General features: G+C 45.7%; 1 protein-coding gene across 2 annotated transcripts; it reads left to right on the forward strand.

Annotated features, from left to right (window-relative positions):
• Nucleotides 1–359: 359 nt before the first annotated feature.
• Nucleotides 360–15,762, forward strand: LOC144175707 (uncharacterized). 2 transcript variants are annotated; one of them, XM_077704746.1, is made up of 4 exons: nucleotides 360–773; nucleotides 9,100–9,204; nucleotides 12,763–13,046; nucleotides 14,785–15,762. In XM_077704746.1, exons 1-4 carry the CDS (start codon nucleotides 725–727, stop codon nucleotides 15,202–15,204), a joined length of 858 nt encoding a protein of 285 aa, XP_077560872.1. In that variant the 5' UTR covers nucleotides 360–724; the 3' UTR covers nucleotides 15,205–15,762. The 2 variants fall into 2 exon arrangements, with proteins under 2 accessions (XP_077560872.1, XP_077560871.1); XM_077704745.1 differs by lacking the exon at nucleotides 360–773 and adding an exon at nucleotides 872–1,074.
• The last annotated feature ends 729 nt before the right edge of the window (nucleotides 15,763–16,491 follow it).

The following is a 16,491-nucleotide window of genomic DNA, read 5'->3' on the forward strand; positions in this document are numbered from 1 at the left end:
TGCCCCACATGTGGGACCAGATGAAACCAGAAGAAAACCAGTAGGGCATTTTCACCTGAGGAAGTTGTCTTTTTGAATGTGCATGGGTGATGTATGCATGCGCACATAAAAAACAAGATCCGAGTGAAAACTAGCAGAAGGTTGAGAAAATGGATGGTTTGCGGCTATTCTCAATTTTCTTGCTCATTACACCTAAATAATAACAAAAATTGGTGCTTACGTAAAAAATTGCTTCCGCGAACCGTCCTGTCTCCCAGACCAGAAGACTGACCTGCCCCTAGTAGCGATCACTAACACGAAACCATCAAAATTTTGGCGTGAATTTAGGTAGGCGCACTCAAACTCTGTAACCTACAGCCTGACAATATCGCAGGATAAATAAATTGGTTCTGATTTTATAAATTCAGCTACCCTGATAAATTCCTGCTGCCCGCGTCGTCGGCGACGAACTTTTGGGATAACTGCCGTGTCAGAAACGAATTTAATGTACCATAATCCAAAAAGTGTACCAGTGTTCCGAGGCTGCTCAAGCCACTCAAGCTTTTGTGGTGTGCGTCCTCCTCACCCACCCGCTGCATTTGCGCACTTGAACTGCACCGGAACGCCAAACAGCGCTAAGCCTTTTTCCCTACTGGCATCCCTCGCTAGCGCTGGCAAGTGTAATCTACGCGGTCTACACGTAGTCGTGGTTTGTAGATTTTCGTGACTGGCCGTCCCTGTCGCAATGGCGCAGGAGCAGCAGCAAGCCACGCTTCTGAGCGTGCACATGGAAGGTAAGTTGCGTTCGCACACTTTGATGCCCTGTGTGGTTCGAGTGGTGCTCAGAGCGCCATGGCGGGTTTGGTGCCACCGTTCTCACCTGAGCAGCGCGCCGACGGATGGACTGCACGGCCGCCGGGCGCGTGTGCACTGCACACGTTGTGCTCGTAGGGCGATCGGGTCAATCTTTTCGAATGGGGAGACACATACGCCGTGCGGAATTTCTGCGTGCGGTCGCGCCTGTGGTCGCGCTGGTCATTGCACGGCAAGGGGAAACGCGCCCGGTGCTGCCTACACCCTTTCGAAACCTGCGTGGTCAGTTCACATTAGTGTAGGATCGTCGTGTTCCGATCAGCGACGCGTCGAAATCGAAAATTTTCATTTTGAAGTCACCCGCGGTGTAAAAGTTCAAAGCCAGTTGACTGAATGTTGCGCGAGAACTTGTGTAACGTGTCATTGCTTTGCGTCTCACTTTTATGTACAGCGTACAGGCGGTGCGGGCGATTTGTGGTGTACCGGTTAGCCGACGGTGTGAACACCGCCCGAACTTACGCTGTTGTGTTCAGCGGGTTTTACACGCGCTAGCGGACAAAGGCTGAAAAATTCCACGCGTTCTCAATTTGTTTGCAATGCTTGAAGGGAACGCGATGTTGCAAACCTGACAGCGTCGCAAACGGCGACTGTGAGACGAATTGTATCTACCTAATTGTTTTCGTGGTTTTCTCACAATGTAGGCAGGGTGTAAAAAGGAAAGAGAAACCTCCGCTTTAAATGCCGTGGGTGATATTTCAAAGTTCGTATCATTCCAGGGACCTTTGAAATTAGCGCTTTTCTTGTTTAAGTTGTACCACGCAAGTGCTAGTAGCTCCTGCACAACTAAAAATGAAATTGTCAGTCAACGCCGTGTCTGTCATCCTTCTACTACTTTGTGCATTGAATTGTTTCTATAGATAATATTGCCAACCGTCCAGGCCCCTTTATGCTAGTAATGTATTAGGGAGATCTATTATAAATTCCCTGTTTGTTGTAGCATGTGTGGCTTTTAATCAAACGTAAAGGAAAGCATGAAAGGGCGGAAAATTGCCAGCTACGCACATGGATTGTAACGCCACAAGGTTAGCCTACGCAGTGATTTATATCCCCCTCCCCCCAACACCCTTACAAAGATTCCACTACCACGAGCACCCCGCCCATGGATTTATACCCCCTCACCCCCAACATCCCCCAGGAAAATTTCGACTCCCCCCCCAAATTGAAATCCTGGATAGGATAAACCCTTGAGCCAACGCCCACTGCAATGTATAACCGTTTTGTGGACTTGCAGTTCAAACTCATATTGAGGTTACAACTCAATACTTTATCATAGCAATAAGGGGGAGATTGAGAAATGGGTACAGTGCAAGAAAATGTGGGAAATCAACATGATTTGAGTTGGAGGCAAACGCAATGAGCGTTGAATATGCTACATCAACTCTGACTGGCTCTCATAACGGAGTGAAAGCATTTTGAATCGAAGCAAGGAGTGCCGACCATTTTTGCAAAAGAGGATTGAGGGTCCAGGCTAGCTCAAGTTGTTTTATTACAGTTTCGTTGCCCAAAGCACAAATAAAGCAAATGGCTGCTCTGCAATGTGCTGCAGTGTTAGGAATGAAGGAAAATGTCAGCTTCGTTTCATCTAGTCTCATAACCCGATTGCCAATTTCCTGTTCCTGCTCGCCAGTGTCGATTTGGTGTACGTACTGTCGGGATTTGGCTTGACAACTTCACCCCTAAAAACGTACTCATAGTAGGGGTGGTCAGCAAACAACAAAAACTTAATAAAGCTTGCACTGGACCCACTGGCAGCAGTCAAACTACAGACAGGAACAATCAATTCCAAGTACCCCTTGCTGTGAAACAAAAGCATTTATACTCGGATTATACACAATATTTTCTAATGATCCCTACATGTTGGTGGGCAAATACGAGTGACTCAGGTTATGCACAATATTTTATAAGCATCTTTTAAAGGAGCCATGAAGAGAAAACACAAGTTTGGTTCATTCAAAAGATTGCCTCGTTAGAATCATGCTGACACCACTTTTAACATAAACTTCGCTCAAATACACTATATAATTAGGAAAAAAGGGAATGGCCGTGCGACCCACTAGCTCATTTCCTGCAACACAACCTATGATGTCATATGCCCTGATGTGCGATTGGCTGAGGCCAGCAAAAGCAAACACAAATTAGGCAGGCCTTAAGATTGGTAAACGAGCTATTTGCATGATTCAGGGCACATTTTTTTTTAGCAGTAAGAATTCTAGGGTGAACAATTAAAGTTACGAATGAACATGTAAACACCGAAGCAGTTAGCGTGGCATTTTGCCTGCTTGCATGCTGACACTGCCTAACACGGCTGTTGGACGCGACATCACTGAGCAACTGGCATAAGCGACACGGTCACTTACATGACCATGTTTGTCGAGTCATAGCTTACGTTTTAGGAAACCATTATTATGAACCATAATAAAAATATGGCAGGTATAGTAGGCCAGAAGCAAAGTGCAAACACTGGTACTTCAGTGGTATTGCAGCGCCATCTGTGAAAGTGGGCGATAAACAAGATAACCAAACGGCTGTCTGTGAGATGGTAGCAGCCCGGGTCAGCAGGCTATCCTTAGTTTTTGGGCCTTGCTGTGGATACGTCATTGTCGACGTCACAAAAACACGCGCTTTAGCGCAAGAATTGAAATTTTAACAGAAAATTTATAATTTCTCAGTGAATAAAGCATTGTTTGCTGCCGGGCAAGTGCTGAGGGTACTAGAAAACACTAAATCTTTCGAATAAAACAAACTTGTATTTTGTCTGCATGGCCCCTGTAAGCGTTGGTGGCCATGGTCACCAACATGGTCACATCTATTGAATTTGCCTCTGTTAGGTCTCCGCTGGATGATGTATTGACCTTCAAATTACGGCCTTTCCTCTCTCGTCCAATCATGGTGGACTAAACCTCCAGAGCATTCTATGAGCTGACGGTTCGAGTGAAACTTCAACTCTAACGTACTCAAATGACGTGCAGCTGTTAAATATTTTCCTCCTTAAATGGGCCATGAAGACAAAACTCAAGTTTGGTTCATTCGAAAGATTGCCTCGTTAGAATCATGCTGACACCACTTTTAACATAAACTTCGCTCAAATAAGCTGTATAACTAGGAAAAAAGGGAATGGCCGTGCGACCCACTAGCTCATTTCCCGCAACTGAACCTATGATGTCATACCAGCCTGCTCGGAGGAGGCCTCCAAAAGCAAAAGCAAACGCAAATTTAGCAGAACTTAAAGCTTGCCGAATGAGCTATTTGCGCTTTAAGTTTAGGGCACAAACAGTCGAAGTTATGAAAGCATACGTAAACATAGAAGTACTGATGCGTACTGCTGTTCGTACTGCGCGCACGCACTATGCTTCGTTTAGATGCACACACTGCGGGGCTTTGGGTTGTCTCTGACGACACTGGCCGATTGACACAAGCGACGGTGTCTGACGTGACCATCTTTGTCGAGTGAGCACCATGTTTCATGAAACAATTATTTTCTCCATGAACAAAAAACAAGCCAGGTTTAAAAACGGTCACAAACAAACCAAAGGCAGAAAATGGCTTGTCGCGTTGTGGTGGCGTTGACTAACAGTAAGCAAGTCTCCGCTCCACATCAAGTTTAGCTGAAAGTCCTGTTCTTGTGATGTCATTGCAAAAGTCGTTCAAACACACTTTTTGGCGCGAGAATAAAAATTTTAGCTGAAATCGATTAATTTCGCAGTGAATAAAGCATCATTTGCTTCCGGACAAGCGCTGGGGGCGCTATAGAACATGAAATCTTTTGAGTGAAACAAACTTGTATTTTGTCTTCATGGCTCCTTTAATGGCAGTAAACTGTGGGTTTCGCATGCTTCAGGTTGAAGTTGCACTGTGCCGAGGTGGTCGGTGGGTGATTTGCTTCAATACAATGATTTGATCCCGCTCACTTCCCTTAGACTTGCTTGTCAATTACTCCGGAAGATTTCACTCCTTGGTGGGCGGAACGGGCCTGCTGACGAGACAGCGTTCACAACCGCACTGTGACTGTGTCCCTATGACTGAGCTGAGGCTGCTTGTTTTCTTGCAGCTTTGGAAATAATGTCTAATCGGTACCTGTCAGCTGGAAGGCAGCTTGACATGAGGTGGTATACGTACGACAAAGATCACTGTGGTAGTGTGCATTTTGGACACTCAATGCAGACAAACGCAGCGGTCATCTAGGTGAAACAGTTGACCGTGACCCAGTTGAACTTCAATTCACTGAATCTCACTTGAGTGATGGTTTCAGAGAGTAGTGTTTTGGAAATTTCAGCAGACAAAGTTTTTTCGCATGTACTTTTGTCTGAAGTCTTTATGGAATCATGACACCATAGCATCCTTGATTTCTTATTGTTTAGAGCACCATCCTTAGTAGGGTTGGAGCCTTTCCCTGAAAAAAAAAAAAAAAAAAGGCCCTTGGGGGGGCGTGGTTGAGTTTTTGTTGATAAAGAGACGCCATGTTTTGTTGACATGCAATTCTAATTATTGCAGCATTTCGAAATCTCCCGTCACTTCCAGTGACTCAAGATTTTGGTTATGGCTCTGAATGTGGTTGTGCTGAAATGAAAAGTAGCTGAACACACTTTGTCCATTAAAAGCTCTGTTCTCCCCTTGCTGTTCCTCCCAAAGGTCCCCCAACCCGCTTGCCCCCATATTTTCTCTGCTCACATGTCTTTCTGTAGCTTGTCAATACATATTTATCATCGTATCTGCGGAATCTACGCTTATAAAATGCAAAAAACAAATTCACAGCACAATTGCCAAAAAACCGGCCAATGATGGCCGGTTTTAAGCACAAACCGGCAATCGACCTGCTGCATGACTAAAAAACCAGTCGGGTCGGACAAAAGCTGGGCAGGTGGCAATCCTAATCCTTAGACTCTTCCCCAAACTTTTAATTTGGAATGGCAAGCAGTGGTGTTCACAGCAATTGCTGTGTCCGATTAGTCCTAGATTCTGGCTGAAGTCGCACACATGGGTGCTTTTAGTGCCTAACATGCTATACGTTATTGTGAAACTGTTGTAAGGATTCTTTATAGGTTATCCTTTTGGGACCTTGTTGTTGTAGGCACAGAGAACTGTACATGGTAGATAGCCTCGCATGGAATTGGCTAAGGAACCAAAGGTATACAACTTTAATGGTATAGTCTGGCAGGGGATCTTGCTGAGAAGTAAAATCTAATGTTTTTGCACTGAAGCTATTGTAGGATTGTTTTGCAGTTTTTTTGCGGGACCCCTTTCATTCTACACAGCAACATTTTGGCAAACCGACTTGGAAACCAACCAAGGTTGCACATCAAGTGGAGGGCTCCGGATTAATCAAGTTTTGACCAGCTGGGGATCTTTAACGTGTGCCAAAATCTCGAACACACGGGCGTTTTCAGTTTTCTGCTCCACGTGAAGAGCGGCCACCGCAGCTGGGATTGAGCCCACGTCCTTGGACTCAGAAACACAACACCTTAGCCATCGAGCCATCATGGCGGGCGCTTACTGGAATGTCACAGCTTTGTGCAAGCGTAGGTGGTGCTGACTGTGCTACCTAGCCAAACAGGCAATGATTGGTTGAAAAAAATTTAGTGTTGATAGATACTTCATTGACAGCTGATTAATTTATTGACGCTTTTTGCCCCTGGTATGACGCCACATTACACTGTCGGCACTCTCCCTTTTTGAGATGTACCATCTGAAATCCTCAACAAGCAAAGCCACTGAAGTAGTCGCTCACAAAGTCTCTCACAAACAGGATCGTCCACTTGAGGTGCTAAGGGGCCATTGTACTTGAGGGAATCTCTGACGAATTCTGTGTAATCTGCAGTGGTTGAAAGCTGAGACGCCCCAGTCCAGTTGAAGGCACAGACTGGCTATCAGTCATCCGTAAAACGGTAGAAAATCACTGACCGTGAAAGTTCATAAAAATGTACATTTAAGCTGTTCCTCGAAGCGTTTGTCGCAATGCAAAAATAGAAGGGAGGGGTATGGGGCAGGGCAAAGCTCATGCACTTTTAGCACTTGATACAGGCAGTGCGCAATGTGCAATGAAGCATGCTTTCACATCAGCTGAGTGTGTCGCACAAAAAATTAGGTCCTACAGAGTTTTCAGGTATGCCCAAGGCCTACACAGTGCTCTATCACGCACTACAAACAAAAGTGTAGCAATTGTGTGCGGACACACAATTCTCGCAAATAGTTGGTTTTGTACTGCTTACCTGGGCTTGCAGTTAAAGACTTCGTTTACAGCGGTGTATGCAGTGATGCTCAAACCAGCTGGTTATTTTGACAACTCCTTCAGTTGTGTTTTGGCATGTTGTAGAAAACCAGTAAGTGTTCTCAGGTGGGATGTGCTGCCTTGGGCACCAAACAAGTATAGTCTGCCAGCAAAAATAAAAGAAATGAACAGATTTGCACTTAGCAATGCAATGCCTTTCTAGCCACGCAACGATACCGTGTGCCATCAACGGAACAGTTACTGACATTCGCTAACAGAAACACTGTCAGGCAAAAGTAGCTCATCAGGAAAATATCGCCTTGTGTTGTAACCAAGAGTGTACTTGCTTTAAACCACTTACAGGCTTTATCTACCAGTGTGCTGCCCCCTAGATATATGCTAAATTATCATAAGATGGTGCTATTAATGCTTTCAAGTAAACAATTTTAAATCCTTCCTCAGTTATCTTAAAGAATGGTGCTTTGTGCTCGGTTGACTGCGTCACTAGATACCAAACTTAAGGGCTGAACTGTTTTTTAGGCTAAGCTGCTAGTTTGTGTCCTGGTCTCTAGTGAAGAAGTCACCAGAAGTCAATTTTCTGTTCTGTTTTTACACAAAATGTACTAGTTCTAGCGAAGGTACTTATTATGTACACCATTATTTAAAATCCTAAGTCATTTAAAACAAGTTAATTAAATTCCAAAGTCCACTCATAACTAATGCTGCCTGTACATATTTATTAACTTATTTCTTTGTTTCCTGAAAACTAGCTTTTGTGCAGCAAAGCTGTTTATGCCTAGGTTCCCGTGCATTTTTCGTGTCTGTCAGTAAATCTGGTGTGGTGAAAATGCCTTGTAGCAAAGCCAACTTTATCGCGAATGCTCAGCATAAAGTGGCTATAACTCTCTCTTTATCAATACTTTCCCCAAAACATTCATATGGCGATTGGTGGCTAAAGTGAGTATATCATTATGCCAAGTTCCATTTGCTTGTCATGATTAGTTAGTTCGGAATAAAATTTTAATTGTTATAGAATTCCACCTTGCTGTGCATACATGGGCTTCTGCAGGATAGAAACGGACAGTCACATGTTTGTCTGCTATGATTAAAAACTCTAGTCATTTCAAGTCTGATTAACTAATCGATTATAGTCACTGCTGTTCCCAGATGACGAGAAAAATAAGTACCGTATTTTCCGGTGTATAAGTCGCGTTTTTTTTTTTCTGAAATTTTCGTTGGTGCGTGTCATCCACCGGTGCAACTTATGTATGGAATGAATTTGGTACGTGGTGGCTGCGCGTGGTCCACCCTCGAAAAGGTGGCTGTGTGCTGCGTGATGTCCGCGCACGTTAAGAGACACAGTTCTGTGGTCTAAATGAATGAATTATTTGTTAGCGAGTCAGAGGAAGAAGGCTTCGGTGGTTTTGCCTAATCGCCGTCTGTAAGTACATGCCATCCGTTTGTATCAGTAAACCATTTTTGAGAATTTGTCTAGACTTTGCATGGTAGCTGCATGTGTCTAGCGCTGCTTACCGGGGGATGCGTTCAGAGGCGGCGTCCGCGCAACCATGTACTTTTGCCATGCTTTCTAACGAACTGATCCTCTATGAGTTTACCTGATTAACAAGTGCGTTTTGTACATCGGTGCGTCTTATATACGTCTTTTTCTGGAAAAATTGCTGCTTTGAGGGGGGTGCGACTTATACAAAAGTGCAACTTATAGACCGGAAAATATGGTATAGTGAAACCTCGTTACAAGAGGCACTCAAGGGAACCGGAAAATGTGTCTCTAGTAACCAAGGTCTCTTATATGCGATGTTGCTAGCATGGCAAACATAGGAAAACCAACCAAACCGCTTTCATTCAAATGTCTCTTATAACCAAGTGCCTCTTGTAATGGTGTCTCTTGAGACGGGGTTTTGCTGTATATGCACATTCTCTATCCATGTGGGCGATGTGTATTTTATATAGCTTAGCTGGTCATCCATTTTCACAGAGTGGTATGGCTCGTAATGTTTCTTTCCCCGTACTGTTGTGTGCAGGTAAACCGGAAATGGTGATCCACGTGGAACCCGACGGCACGGCCGTGGTGCCGGTGGAAATGACCCAACAAGACCTGGCCGGCGGCGGTTCCCATAGGCCTGGCGGTAAGCAGAAGCTACTCTTGATGCGGGCTCTGGGCAGTTGAAGTCACCACAGAGGAGTTCAAGCAAAATGCAAAACCTACGATGCGAGCACAAGCGACGACTACCAAACATTCGCTGGTTTTTCACTGTTCTACAAACATGACATGGGAGCTAACCCACGCTGACAGGCAATACTGAATTGCTGTACAGATTATCAATGGACAACCAGTGACAACCTGACTTTTTACTGACCTTGTACTGTTCACACACATCACATTTGGAGCTAATAATGCAATGTTTAGGGGCAGTGAAGATAAACTTTACTTGGTAGCTGGTGAGTGTCGTCTTCCAGTTTTCAGGAATCACTATGCCCTTTGACTCCTTCAGCAGCTTGTTCCTTTAACAACTTCTTCAACCGTCATGATGAAATCTAAGGCTTGATGAAATCTCGTTTGGTCGGGTTGGAGATTCCTAATTAAACGGGGGATCACCAACCAAAGGTTTATTAAGAACAATGTTTTGGCTTTCATACAGAAACCTTCTTCACTGACTGTTCTTTTTTCACTGATTGTTTTTTTTTAAGTGACCTTTGCTCGACGATGTCACATTCTTTGTCCCGATGCACTTTTGCTACGGCAGGCGGGGTAAATGCCGATTTCCCCCTACTTGGTGTAGCTGCCTCTAAACATGTAGTAGCATTAGCAAGAAAAAAAAGCTGGGGGCTGCTAAGACACAGTGAATGTTTATTGCTTTTTGTGGTTGCTTTCTGCGTTAGCTCCCTGATCACGAGAAACATGTGTAGAAGCAAACCTTACTGGTATTTAACAAGAACATTTTATTTTGAAGCGTTTTTTTTTTTTTTTTTTGAGGGGGATGTAGTGAGGGGGGAATAAACATGCATGATGCTTATTTCAAATTATCTGCATAAGCGCATTTAATGATGTGTCCATGCTGTTGAACTAATGTCCGATATGACTGGCTGTTAGCTTTAAACTTGCAGCTAGAGCTCTTGACACAGTAATCAGGTGTGACTGCCTTGAAACCGTGAGCGGCTTGCTTGTTTCGGCAAGAAGCCACAGGCACCAAAAGTGCCGTAGCATATCGGCTCGAAGTTGGGTAACAATGCCAAATATGAATTTTGCAACGCGGAAACAAAGCCGGAGCTGTTGTAAACTGTTTGTGAATGGTCCTATGGTATATTTAGAACTACAATGGCACATTAAACAATGTGCTGTGGCAGTAAAACTGCCTAGACTCAAAAACTAACTGCGCAAACAGACATTACTTGATATGTTCAGCCAATTTCAGTGATCAATGATGTCTGAGTGCAAATCCATCGACTGAAAATTGTCTGTCGATTTACTGCTGCTGCACTCATAACAAAAACCAAGCCCTGATGCATAGTAATTACAAGTGGCATGCCTTTTTTCTTAAGTAGCAATGACACACCACAACCACTCCCAGTTTTTGCACTCAGGTGGTACAAATTTGTGTAAAAAAATTCACGTTTTTGTCGGATAAATGAGTGCAAAACTGATTCCAAGAGGACATTTCCTGATCTGGCCACCATTTAGGCTTAGGTACTTGTAAACATGCCTTGAAGATGGTGAGAGAAGCCACTGGGGTTGTCATTAAAATTGAAGGATTTCGAATAGGTGCGCGGTAACAAGAGTAAAACAAGCAAGGCATTACTTGTTGTCAAGTATTTGAAACGTTGGTAGGACATTTTAACTGCATAAATTCTCCTAATTTGATTAAACTTGGTTCCTAAATAACAAGCGTAGTTTTGCTTGCTGTGTACCTCCTTAAAGGAGCCATGAAGACAAAATACAAGCTGTTCTGTTTAAACAAACTAGCCTTTAGCAGCTCACTCAGCTCCATTGCAGCTGCGAAAGACTTTCTTTAACCAGAAAAATGCGAGCTTAACCTGAAATTTAACCAAAAAATTATTTAACATAAAAAAATCCTAAATGATCCTAAAAACACCTTCATGTTGTCTCCATGGCTCTTTAAAGAAGTTATGAAACCCTATTCATAATCATAAAAAACTGATATAGTTGCCTTGAGTAGTTTGTGACGATGCCTTCCAGCAATTCTTGCAGCCAGCTGCGGCTGGAAACATGTTCGTAGTTAATTTCAATTGACTTGGCTGTGAGCTACTTCAAAGTGCCACCACTAAGTGAAATCATTAGCAGCGTGACGAAAGATGTTCCGCGCTTCGAGAACTGGCTGGTTCTGTGTTTCACGTCGTGTAGCCCTTTGCGGAACCGGAAATGCTCTCTTAGGCTGCCGTTGTGGGCGGTCTTGTTTCACCAGGCGAGGTCTGTTGACGGCATCATCAGGTTTGGCAAAGTGGAAAAAAATTAACGCTACATTTTCAAAAACCAATGGAAGGCCAATATCATGAACAGGAACAAACTGAAACATGTCCCAATTAAAAATTAAACCCACTAAATAACGTCGAAGTACACGAATTTGCAAATTACTTTGCAAATTTCCCGCGGCCCGGTTGCTGCTAGAAGCTTGCGGGGGCCAATGCAGACCACAGCAGAGATGCGAAAAATGCATGTGACATGATGGGTTTGTGATTGACGTCGCAACCTGCAGCTTTGCGGTCACAACAGTAAGGCACGTAATGCCTTCAATCATGACTTAAAAGTTAAAACGTCCATTTGGGCTGCCGGTGACTGAAACCAAGACTGAAACCAAAACTGAAACTAAAACTGAAACCAAAACGCACCTACGCTACTTCCAACTGAATTTTATTGAACAAGGATGAAATATATATGGCTATAGACACAGCTGACAACGGATACACGAAAGATAAGAATTGCACGAAAAATTAAAATAATGAACCAACGCGGTGCCGTCCTACACGTATTGCACGTGCGTGCCACGACCAGTTCTTTTTTAAGCTGTTATTTTTAGTCATATATATTTCACCTTCGTTCAGTAAAATTCAGTTGGAAGCAGCACTTTTACTTGTCTTCTTTGTCCCTGCTCTCTTTTTTTGTGCACTGAAGCTGCAATTTATTGAATATCAACTAGCCCAAACCCAAGCCCTTCTTACTTGAATTTCGTCGTTAGTTGGTGGGAAGGTATTGTTTACGGCATAAAAAGCCCCGGGCCATCTCCACTAACGTGAAACCTGGGGAGGGTGCGTAGCAAGCAGTGTATCAGAGTATTCTTGGCGCCTTGGCGTTTTTGCCAACGGAGATGAAACCGTTGGGGGGTAGTGGTTTACAGCTTTGCTGTAAAAGTCTCGTGTCTTTGAAGCACGAAGCTTTCTTGCGTGAGGCATTGGAAAACGAGTGTCCCGTTGTTTTTTTAGTATGCGTTACGAAGCGTTCCAGCAGCGCAAGGCGTAAACGGGTGTCCCGGTGCTTTAGTACCATGACTACATGAGATGATGCTTATGACGACGACATGAGATGCCAACAGCCCAAGCCCCTGAGGGGCTTCGTCCCTCAAAACAAAAATGCAAAAATCTGGTGTCAGTACTCCGTTAAGATGCGGCAAGGCGATGACACCGTGACGTGAAGTCCTCCTCCTCCTCCTCCTCCTCCTCGTGGCACGCAGGCGTGGAGTGGAACACGCACGAGAGCAAGGTGCTGCTGGAGCACTACGTGCGCTACGTGCCCCAGGTGGGCCCGGACAAGAAGTTCCGCAGCAAGAAGGAGATGTTCAAGCGCATCGCCGACCAGATCTTCGAGGCCACGGGACAGCGGCGCACGGGCGAGCAGTGCGAGAACCGCTACAAGACCATCATGCGGCGCAAGCGCCGACACTCGGACCTGCCCACCCTCAGCACGGCACGCTTCCTGCTGCGCTCCGCCATCGCCGCCGACTCCGACAGCCACCAGGTGCGCTTCCCCACCTCCGTGTCCTCTTTTTAAACGACCTTCCCTTTTCTTGGGCTGGGTAGGTGTAAACGTGTTATTCTGCGGGTCTGCTCGCTACTGGAGGAGGAAGGGAAGAGGGGGTGGGGGGGGGAGGGAACGAGTTGGTGTTGTAGGATTGCTCGTGTCAGGATTTTTTGCACTGCTTCAGTGTTGTGCAAAGAAGCCAGCCCACACATTCAAGCAGTGCAGTGAAGCTTAAATATTCGCATGTCGTGCATCACAGCTAATTTTCCTTGCTCTCTAATTTGTAAACCAAATATTTGGAAACTTTGAACGCTTCGAAAGGTGCCACTGTGCTGCTAATCAAATCAAATAGCAAAGACTACTCATGAAGTATCGAAGTCTCAAATACCATATTTACTCGTGTAATGAACCCACTTTTTTTGCGGAAAATTCGGCATGAATTTGGGGGGAGGGTTCATTATGCGGGAAAAACATGGCAAGAGATTTTTAAAAGTTGCAATTTCATACAATAAAGTTGCTAAGAGAAGCGCTGTCAGAGCCTTACCATTTTCGTAAAAACACATAGGTAATTATGTAATGAAATTTATATTTTATTTGCAACTCGCCATCGTCCCCCTTCGCCATAGAGCTTCCCTCCTCACTGAAGTCGCTTGCGGCCGCACTTTTGTTGTCGGCATCGTCTTCCATGCCGTCAAGGCACTCCAAAATTTCTTTTCCGACACCAGCAAACTTCCTTTGGACCCACGAAACACACGGCGACCCCTGTTCACCGCCGGAAAACCTCTCGTTTTCTCCCGTAGCCTACACGCACTGGGTCAACACTGAAGTGCCACACAGCTGTGCCATTTCCATGTGCAGCGCACCATGCTCCGCCACCATAGTTTAAAACACCGCGCAGCAGGACCACAAAAAAAGGTTGGAACACAGCTGAACAACAAAACCACAGAGCGTAATGGCGAAGGCGCGTAACAGCAAGAGCAGAGGAGTGCGGAGTACGTGTAGTGCTTTGTTCGCACGCTGGCGGAACAAGATTAAACCTCAAATAGCAGGGAAGGAGTGCGGAGTACGTTTGGTGCTTTGTTCGCACGCCACAACGTTTTTATGGCGCAAGGTTTGTTTTGCATTCAACAAGTGGTGCACCGCAAATGGGCAATTTTTAAATTTTAAGCCACGGCATTCGTGCTCACGTCTCCGGCTACTGATGAGATTTGTTTTTCTTGGAATGCATTTTTAGCGCGTACTGTAGCATGATATCAAGTTACTGCGATCGTCTACAGCATCAGCAACCATGCTTAAAATAGAAACATTACCACCGCATTTTTTATTCAGTGACAAAAAAGTAAATTCCCAACAAGAAACGTGGGGGAGGGTTCATTACGCGAGTAAGTGCGGTATTCCCACACCCCTACTCATTTAACAGAATGGCACGAAGTGCTTGCAAATTGTGCGACATGGAAGGTACGTGATCTGTCACGCTTTGACCACTTTGTGTTGTCATCTAGTACCATGGACATCAACACTTTTTTTAGCTAAGAGCCTGCAGACACATACATTAACACTGAAAGAACGATGCATTGGCTTGAACGACTGTACCTGATGACATGATGAACGTCTGTTGGGGTTGGTATCATGTTGTTTAACAGTGATGCATGTTGTACAAGACTGGGAGCTAGAGGACGTACACTATACAAATTGTCTGCCCCTCTAACCGCTGCCTGCTTGCACCACGGCGCAGATGGAAGAGGAGGAGGTGGAGGAGGAAGTGATGGAGGATGGGGAGGTCAGGGCTGAGCAGCTGCAAGTGGAAGAGGTGGGCGACCAGGGGGGAGAGGAAGAGGAGGACGGCGAAGACAACGAGCCACAGCTGCTGCTGGAGCTGGCGGCCATGGGGGACGAAGAGCACCAGCTAGCTCGACGCACCAACCGCCGGCGAGCGGCCAACTCGGGGCTGGACCAGCAGCAGCTGCTCGACCGGCTTCAGGAGCTGCACGAGCGCCGGGAGCGCCGACGGGACGAGCGGGAACGTCGACGGGACCTCCGGCACGCCGAGCAGATGAACCTCCTGCGCAGGATTCTCAGCGTGCTCGAGCGGCCCGTGGCGACGGCAACGACGACGCCCACACACGTGCGGGTTCTCTCGTCGTCGCACCGGTGAACTCGGCTTTGGGGAGAACGAGTGATGTGAGAAGTGCCGCACTGCTTCGGTGCAAATGTGTTGGATCTGTGCCTCTAGTACGTCTCGCCGGGCTGTTTTCGAGAGACGCTTAATTGTAGATGTGAGAAGGTCTCCACCCATGCGCACGCGGTGAACTGCAGTTTCGGGTTCAGACTTCGGATTCAGGTCTGAGGTAAGAGGTACTCTGGAGGAGATGTGTTGGTTCCGTGTCTCTGGTACTCGGCACTGGACTGTTTTCAAGAGGCACTTGTGGATTTGAGGTGTGCATTCGGTACACTTGACATAGACTTTAACTGCTGGTAAAGGATGAGAGACTGTCTGCGCACAGTGCAGCAAGTGGGTTGTTGTTTGTTCAAAAGATCCAGCCACTGTTTTGAAATTTTTTGTGTCATTCCAGACTTTTGGAGGTGGTGGAGGCGGCTATGTGTGACTGAGTGATGCATGCGTTCTGGATACCGGGTTTGCAGCCAGTAAGGACCTAAGTGTAAGCGTTAATAAAAAGAATGTTGGAAACCATCGTGCGCTATAAGTAAACAAGTGCGAAATTGTGCTTTTTTCCTCTGCTGCTTTTGGTTCAACATTGGGCAACCTTCAGTCTGGAGCAGAAGCTTGAACAGCACCAAAATATGGAAGCATGGTTATCCTTTAGTACTGTTGTGTGTATTTTCACGGTGCCCTATTCAAGGTTTTGCAAGCAAGCATTTAAAAGTAGGAATGCTTGTGTGTCTCGACACTATCACAAATGTGACCAAGCACAGGTGCTTGGTCACAATGCAGCCAATGGGAAGCATTGAATTCGTTGCGGATTTTTCAGTTTTTTGGTCTACGGGAAACGCCCTCTCCCTTGCCAGTCTTTTAAGGTGGAACTTGGTAAACAACCCTTGCGGTGTCAAATGTAAACTTCAATGGTGAATGTATGCTGTGTCTTAAAATTCGCTCAGGCTTCGTGCCTTACACAATGCCCAATTTTGACTTGGTGAAATGACATCTCCCACCACCACGAGAGCACATCATCTTTTTAAGGCAAAGCTTTACTACTTTCGTCCAGCGATTTCGCGGTGGATGCACACGATGACCTTTTGACTGGAGACACCCCCCTGCGACACACCCCTCGAAGCGCATCGCGTGATTTGCCCAGACCGCTGTTGGCGCTGCTGTGGGCGCCGATAGTGGTCACCAGCGCCGCTGCGGCTGAGGCAGTTGACCACCCCGGCAGCCTCCCATGCATGCGGCGCTGGGTCTGGCTACGTCACTCATCTCGCGCCC

This window comes from Haemaphysalis longicornis, unplaced genomic scaffold, assembly GCF_048455015.1.
Source record: "Haemaphysalis longicornis isolate Haplotype H1 unplaced genomic scaffold, Haemaphysalis longicornis Haplotype H1 scaffold_3, whole genome shotgun sequence".
NCBI classification, from domain to species: Eukaryota; Metazoa; Arthropoda; class Arachnida; order Ixodida; family Ixodidae; genus Haemaphysalis; species Haemaphysalis longicornis.

Excerpts from the sequence above, each read along its gene's own strand:
- LOC144175707 (XM_077704745.1), top strand. The coding sequence starts at position 879 with ATGGACTGCACGGCCGCCGGGCGCGTGTGCACTGCACACGTTGTGCTC. Across the intron at positions 1,075-9,099 it reads ACCCTTTCGAAACCTGCGTG|GTAAACCGGAAATGGTGATC; the intron begins GTCAGTTCACAT and ends TGTTGTGTGCAG. Across the intron at positions 9,205-12,762 it reads CGGTTCCCATAGGCCTGGCG|GCGTGGAGTGGAACACGCAC; the intron begins GTAAGCAGAAGC and ends CGTGGCACGCAG.